Genomic DNA, 8,170 nt, shown 5'->3' with positions numbered 1-8,170 from the left:
ATAATTGATTATAATAATGTTGGCATTAGTATTTATGACAACACCATTGATAAATATAATAATTGTAACAATAACAATAATTACGATGATGGTGATGATGTTGCTGCTGATGTTTTTTGTGCATTGTAAACTGATTCAGCTATGTTGTCATGATAAGGTGAGAATTAACCATACAAGCCAGAGGACGGTTAAATTTTGGCATAAAACATTCCTAAATAACAATGTGTCAAGAGACCGTTTTGAAACACTGCTGATTGTTGTTGTAACATTTTAGCTTTTTTTTTTCTTTACAAAGCGGGAAGCTGAGGCATTGTTGGCAGATGCTGGTTTGACCGACTTCCCTGAAATGGTTCCCAATCGCCAGGTAAAAAGAAATTATTGTTTTTTTTTTTCTGTAAAATCCAACTGAATAATAATAATAGTAACAACAACAATAACAATAATAGTAATAGTAATTTATAAAAAAAAAAAGAAGTAAAACATGTTTCCGTATCTAATCATGATATCATGGTTACTACAACTAATATTAATACTACTATCATCATCATAACATTAATTAACATATTCCATACAAATTGGTATATACAAGGTAAAAGTAAGTAAAAGAAATAAACTATTAAAACCTATTTCAACAGTGTTTACACAATGGCTCCCTGGGTTTCAACGTCAATATCGGTATATTACAAGGTAAAAGTAAATAAAAGAAATAAACTATTAAGACCTATTTCAACAGTGTTTACATAATGGTTCCCTCCTGGGTTTCAACGTCAATATCAATGTTCTTAAACTCACAAGAGGCTTTCCTTCTAACTCTTGAACCTCTTTGGCAGATTAGTGCGGATCTTAGTAAAGCAAAGGATGTCCTTGCTCTTATCCAGGAGATTGTTTTAGCATAATGTTCTCCTTTCTTGATGGAGATCAGCTGCGCCAGTCTGGAATGGTATTGCAAGCACTCGTTTCCCATGCCGCCTGTTGACATGAAAATAAGGGGTGTTAAAGTTCCTTGTTCGATATCCAAGACCCTCCTCGCATAAAGGCGCTTCTTCTCGTTCTCATGATTGCGGTATATCTGTTGGAACTCTAGGTCCCTATACGAATCAGCATTAGGGTGACAAACCCTAATGCTAATATAATAATAATAATAATAATAATACTGATAATAATACTTCATTTATATAGCGCACACATACATTTTTTTCCCCACGCCCTTTACAAAACTATCCCTAAAAACTACAATGTTACTCTTAGAAACTTAAAAACTAAAAAAATCCCTCTCCCTTTGGGTTGTTTGGTTTGTTTTCCTTTTTCCTACATAGGAACTGGAGGCCCTTTTGGAGCGATCTCATAACACTGAAGTTAAACTGCCAAAGGACTTGGAAGACCAAGACAGCGAAAAGTCTAAGCGCAAAGGTAAATCATCTTTAGGAATCGGTCTTAGAAAAAAAAAAAAAAAAATCAAAAACAAACAAACAGAACATATCAAAACGTAAAGCATATACACAGAACATTACAGGAATTAAAACTTTACTAGTTGGTGCAACTCTAGTTGAGTTAGCCCTCTAAAGATGGCAAACGTTTGCCGCCACTCGTCAAAATCAGGAGCTGTTGGTATAGCAAGTAGATCTTTAGATCAGTGACTTCAGTGGTAAGGTTTTAAAAACATTTCGGTTGTGAGACTAACTTGCTTATTTCATTTCAGTTGCTGCAGGAACGGTTATTGAAGGTGCTCAGCTTACAATCAATCTGTTGAAAGACGTCTTAAATGTCCTCGCTAACGTGAAACGCAAATGCGCGATTGGCGTTGACAACGAAAGTGGACTTCCTTGGCAGCAAGGCTCTTTCTACTTCTATTCTGGCACTGCGGATGAAAACTTGCCTTATTCTGTGGATAACGGTGAGAAGTGAATCTCGCATTTACGGAGGCTCGCTTAGGCCTTGCCACAAATATTTGGATATGTTTTTGGATATTTAGAATTTTCCTAGATTTCTAGAAACATTAAGATATTTAGAAAAGTTAGGCCGATTTAAAAATATTGATACCTATTTTGGCTTAGCGCTGTGTTTTCCTCGCTTTTCCATTGAAACAAGACTAAATTTTATGCCAGAAACAATACAGCTTAGCGATTTCCCACTTGAAAAATGTTTTCCATATCACTAAAAGCGCTAAAGGAACAAATTTTAAAAATGGCGGAAGCTGGTAACATCGAAGCACCTGAATCTTCTTCTTTAACTCCTTCCACTTAAAGAGATTTTAGAAATTTCGGCCGGCCTAAGAGATTTAAAATCGGAATGTTTTTTTTTACGATAAAAAATAGATTTTTTTAGAGGAGTTTTCAAGATATTTAGAAAATGTTTGATATTAAGGAGATTTTTTGAGAATTTCTGGGAAGATATTTAGGCGATTTTTCTGCTTAGTTTTTGTTTCACTGAGAAGATATATCAAACACTCGAGACAGTGTTTCATCGGCTATCCAAACACCTCGAATTTCGTCAAAAATACTCCGCTGCGCGTCGTATTTCAACTCTCTTCTCGGTGTTTCAATATCCCGATGAAACACTGTTTCTCGTGTTTGATATATTACTTGAACTTGACTAACACAATATGAGCAACACCAACGTTTCACCTTGTTAAACATACATGTATATTTTTTTTTCTGAGAAGACTCTTGCGCAAACATCCTTCACCATTTCGCGCCATGCTTAATGTGTGATGTAATTTTCTAAGTAATATCCCCATTTTTCAGAATTGGAGCCTCTCTAAAAGGGCCCAGATTCATAACTAAGAAAAAAATTAAGACGGATTCCGCTCCAAGTTCAAGGAATAAGTGCAAAATTTATTTACTAAAAATCTACCTATAGCATGGTAACTTTTTGAATACTATTTAAAACATCTCACTGTAATTCATTTCTCTAGATGACCCCGCGATTAAATCTTCAAGCATTTTCGAGAAATTTAATGTCAAACCTCGTAAAAATGCTTAAAGCGCGTGTTATTGCGTTTTAAACTAACGCGAAACGTCCGTTTTAATTGAAATATGGATAATTAACTTCAAGTCCAGTTTTGTCTTGCGGGGTCAGCTTGAAAGCTAAGGTTTCGATAAGATCTTCCTACCTTTATTCAAAATATTACCATGCCATGAAGTGTTTTTGGTAACTTAATTTTTGCCATTATTGCTTGAATGTTCTGCGGAAATCATCTTGAAACCCTTGTCGGGAAAGCGCAGATCAAAAACAAATAACTCGGCACATAGTTTTTCGTTCAGGGGTCTTAATATTAATTTTCTATTTAAAAATGCGTTCAAAACTTCAAAAGGAAGACGCAACGTTTGACTTAAGAAAACATGTTTCGGACACTTCAGTATTCATAATTAGCTTTTTTTTGTTAACATCTTTACATTAGGGCTTACAAAGTTGCAAACGCCTTTGGAAAACATGTTTTCTAAATATTAAATTGAATTGTGTCGTGATTTTTAAATGTTTACTTTTTTTCTAATACTGCGAAATTTCAAATATTTTCAAATGTATAAGTACTGGAGCATCGATAAAGTTGGTACGTGTCTTGTGTGGCTTGCAGAAGGCCTAGGGCTATATTTTCTAGGGTGGTGGTTTATTTTCTTACAACTGATCTCAAAGATCAATTATTTGCCTCGGCCTTCGGTGTTGGCAAATAATCGATCTGCTTGCCACTCACAAATCACGATATTTTGCGATAGCCGAGTTTAAAATGTGTAAATTGCTTGTCTGTTTCTTTTATTCTATTTTCCACAGCATGCGCTGTTGTTTACGGACCTCGCAAAACGTCTGGACCAGTCGCAACGGGAGCTGTCGGAGTCCTTGCCTACTACATTCCAAGCATCGACAAAACACTTGCTGTGATGTTCTCTGTTCCGTTTGATTATAACTTTTACCAGAACTGGTGGAATGCTAAGCTGTACCCTGGAAACCAAAGGGCCAACTATGATCAGTACTATGATTTGTATTATGATGCAAACCCCTTCAAGGCAAATGGTTGGCATGACAGATCCCTCGGTTCTGGTCTGAAATTTCGCGGCTCTATGTCCAATTCTGGTAAAGCTACCTTGGAAATTCATGTTCTTAAAAAATGAGCAACTGGCATGTAAACCAAGCATGCTTGCACAACTTAATCGCATAACCGTTTATTTTTTTCTGTGGTGCTTAGTATTGAAGAGTTGAAATGAAAAATAAACGTGTGGGAAAAAGAAACTGTTTTATTGTTTTTCACAATTGAACCTACACTAAGGAGCTTAATGGGCTAGTCAGGAACTCCTCTCAAAGGACCGATGGCTTCCTTCTTTTAACGTGTCAACCCTGTTAGCTACTTAATTTCCATATCATGTGTTAGGTATAATATTTTGGTTTGATTTTGTTTATTTTCACAAATTTATTCAATTTCCTTTTTTTCTCTAATTCTCTTAACCATCGGAGGTAATACTCTTAACCCTCGGACGTACAAGGCGGGTGGCATCCACCCCTCCCCCCATAAGATTTTTTCAAAGTTCTGAAAAGACGATTTACTCTAAAGAGCTAAAACTTTCAGCAGCTTTTTCCTCATTCTCTGGAGAAATTTTGATGTGCCATGGCAACCAAGAAATCTCTTGTAGGTCGGGCCAAAAATCAACTTTTGAGATAAATCTGTATTTTCCCCTTTTCCTCACAAAATAGCAGAAAGTCATGAATTTGTACATTTCGTGGGCATTCTAGCTTGATTTTGGGTTAATTTCCGTTATTTCTTGACCTTTTAAGAAAATAGTGAAATCCAAGATGGAGGACCCAAGATGGCGGTTCAAATGACGTCAGATGACGTCGTAACCAGTAAAAATGGTGTCGTCCTGTAGAACAAGCTCAGGGATATATAATCATTGTAAATTCATTTTGCTCTCTCTTAACAAACCGAAAGCCTAGGGGAAGGTTCTCTCTAACGCAGCCGTCCCAACCCCTTATACCACCGTGAGTGTATGAGTTAGCTTTCACGTCCGAGGGTTTAAGTAATAGTAGCTCGCCCAGAATAGCTTTGCTAGCTGCGAGCTACTAAGGCTTATAAACCTATTATACACCCGGTAATAAAAGTTGCTGTTACCCCTAACTGCATGTTTGCAGGAAATTTAAACTCCCACAGTATCTCTTGTACAACACGGAGATAAATGACAAAACTATCACCAGTAGGATGGCTCCCTGCAGTATTTTTCCAAAAAATGAAATTTATTGAACTACATGTAAGTGCAAGCTAATTTATAGGGGAGCTCCTGCGCGCTGAAGGCACGCAACCGCAGCCCCATATCTTAGAAAAATTTGGTAACTCACTGACCGAAAAAAAAAAATGGCAGTTACAAGATTGTCCTTCCGTGCATCCGTCCATACGTCCTCACGTCCTTACGTCCTCACGTCCTTACGTCCTTACGACATTTGCCCTGCGAGTGCGCAAGCCGAGTCCTATGATTTAGTTTTATCACACATTGTGTACACATACCAAGCAGGACGCCGTTAGACATTTGCATTTTTATCTTTGCTGAAGAAGGCAACAGTAGTAGGCGAAACGTCCAGTGCATATTTTTAGCCAGTGTCAACTTTTATTTCTTTTTACCAAAAACGTCTTTGTGTTAGTTGCATCTAGTTCACCAGTTAAGTTCTCCAAAGTTGCTTTTCCGGTGTGAAATTTCGTGCAAAGTTCGAAGTTGGAGTACAAAAACAATCTCTGTCAGTCGTTGCGAATCACTTGAAATCAGACTTTTCTACCGTAAATTGAATAGCAGAAAGCGAGGAAATTCGTTAAGCGTATTCCACATAAATTCTCTTATTTACAGCAACGATCAGAAGGTAAACTCGACTGAAATTAACTTACCTTTTTACTTAACATTTTACGGTGAGAGAAATGAAGAATTAAGCGCCATAATCGCGCCAAGCTACTAACAACCAAACAAAACACTCAATTGAATTTACTTACAGTGACTTTCCTCGCCATTTAAAAGTAAATACAGATCCACTTGCATTGACTAATCGTCGATGGAAGTGTAAAAGAACGTACTAGACTGAGGATTACTGCAATTTCGTTCATGAAAATAGATCAACACGACGATTCCGCTCACCGTGATTTCAGGATTTGTTGAATTCCGCTCGCTCACGAACTGAGAAAAAAGTAATTTGCGTTTACATAATTTCTACAATCTTGGAAAATTGGGTACGCTTTATTTGATAGTAACCTTATTGTTAAGTAGTTAACTAGAAAAAGAAGTGAAACCACATGCCGAACAATTAGAGGAGTATCTGATCCAAGAAAAACAAATCATTTTCTTCCTGCATGGCTATCGCTTATTGTAATCAAGAGCTCCGCTTTTAGTCTTGGCTAAATCTATATATCAAAGTGAATACATAGATTCAGTGAACTAGAATTTCTTCTAAAAAATTGAGACAAGACAGAAAAGCAACGCAGTAAGAGGCGGCTGTATTCACAAGCTATTATTTTGAGAGCCTCCGCTGAGTTTGGCTTGGAAAGACATTGGACATTTTCCGATAAAGCACAAAGACTCAAACCGAATTTCCGCAACAGTTCTACTTGTCTTCCATAGTAAACTCTCGAAAAGTCACCAAAAGTACACTGCAGTGGATCCCCCGAACAGTATATGCCACAATTCTGCGCTAATCCTGCAGTCGAGATATGGAAACGTTTTTAGAGCCAGTGAGTTTATATTATACATGTATATTATGATATATAGTGTCGCGCAATATAGTGTCATATTCTGTCCCTATTTTATTTGAATTTAAGTTCTGGTTGATTAATACCCAGAGATGAAGAAAAAAACTTCGTATTCTTCACCTTTGTTTCATTTCCAACACAAGAAAAAAACAAAACAAAACAAAAAAAAACAGTTAAACAATAGAAAATAAAACTTAAAAAAGGAATTTCCTAGAGGCTATTTGTTGAAATGACGTATTACGCTGACAAAAACTTGAACCAAAAGAAAAAACCGTGAAATTTTAAGAAAAGAGCAGAGAAGCCATGCAAGCTCGCTCGCTTAAACATATTGAGATCGAGCTTTTTTTCTAACTTTCACGACCCGAAAATCTGGTGGATTTTGCTCCCGTCTTATTTTATATTTTATCTATTGATACCAAGACGTGAAGTAAAGATTGTGTTCTTTTCCGCTATACATTTTCAATTCTCGAAGAAACAAATAGGAAATCAAAGACAAAGGGCTTTTAAGAGTCCGTTTGTTGAAGTGGTGTACAGAACTGGCCGCGGAGTGTACCTCGAACGTGGAACTGTCATCAATGTATAGCAGTCAGTTAGGAAAGTTATAAAGAGATAAATCGAAACTTTTTTTAATAAGAAATACACCACTTAAGACATAGAGCCCCTTGTTTTTCTCTGTCCAGTTAAAGCTTCATCTTATAATTGGAAGGCCGTTAAGAAAACGCACATATTCAATAAAGGTTAATAACGGAAAAGAGAAAGGAGAAAATTTCGTCATTTTGCTCTTTTAACCCTTGGACGTACAAGGGGAGGGGTTGGATGCCACCCCCCCTCCCTTTAAAAAGGTATTTTCCAAGTTGTCAGCCTTCGCGAACATCATAATATGTCATTTGTGTGTCTGCGATTTTTGACGTTGCCACAGTAACCACAACATCATGTAGGTCTGCCCAAACTTTGCAATGCTTTAATGTTGCAAGAAGAACTCGTGCTTCTGCCAAGGTGAACAACGAAAGTGACTTCTCAATGGTAATTCTGAGGCAAACGTCTGAAAGCGGTTGCCCGTGGCTTGTCCGTGCATCATTAAATACATTTTTCAGAAAACCGCTTAACATGCAACTAATCACTTTCCTTGAGTAGACTTGTCAAAACTGCAAATGAGAAAGGTGAGATTTTTGCCCTTCACAAGAATTTGATGCCTTTCAATCTCTGTAACATCGTCTACTTTCCGTCTGTTTCATTAATTAGTTAAACTTTGGCACAAGCATTTTCTAGCTGGTATTCTGCTTAAGTAATTACCACGTATGAACTGATTATCAGCGACCTATTCCTAGTGGGTTTTTGTACATCAAGTATTTCTGTCAGGGACACTCGCACGGACTTCAAAACGGGATGAACCTTTACTGGTGGTGTAAATAGACTAGATTGCTAATCGGGCCCAGGCTTTTTGGGGTCTTGTGGGGT

At 37.1% G+C, this 8,170-nt stretch overlaps 1 protein-coding gene across 1 annotated transcript; it reads left to right on the top strand.

The window, feature by feature from the left end:
• The first annotated feature begins 346 nt into the window (after positions 1-346).
• Positions 347-4,224, top strand: LOC145494287 (DELTA-actitoxin-Afr1e-like). Its single transcript, XM_081473730.1, has 4 exons — positions 347-364; positions 1,317-1,410; positions 1,700-1,894; positions 3,769-4,224. The coding sequence occupies exons 1-4, from the start codon at positions 347-349 to the stop codon at positions 4,104-4,106; spliced, it is 645 nt and encodes a 214-aa protein (XP_081329856.1). The 3' UTR covers positions 4,107-4,224.
• Positions 4,225-8,170: the final 3,946 nt, after the last annotated feature.

Source organism: Orbicella franksi, chromosome 8, assembly GCF_964199315.1.
Source record: "Orbicella franksi chromosome 8, jaOrbFran1.1, whole genome shotgun sequence".
Taxonomy (NCBI): Eukaryota; Metazoa; Cnidaria; class Anthozoa; order Scleractinia; family Merulinidae; genus Orbicella; species Orbicella franksi.
The sequence above is the reverse complement of the archived record's forward strand: the minus strand, read 5'-3'. Positions and strand labels throughout refer to the sequence as shown.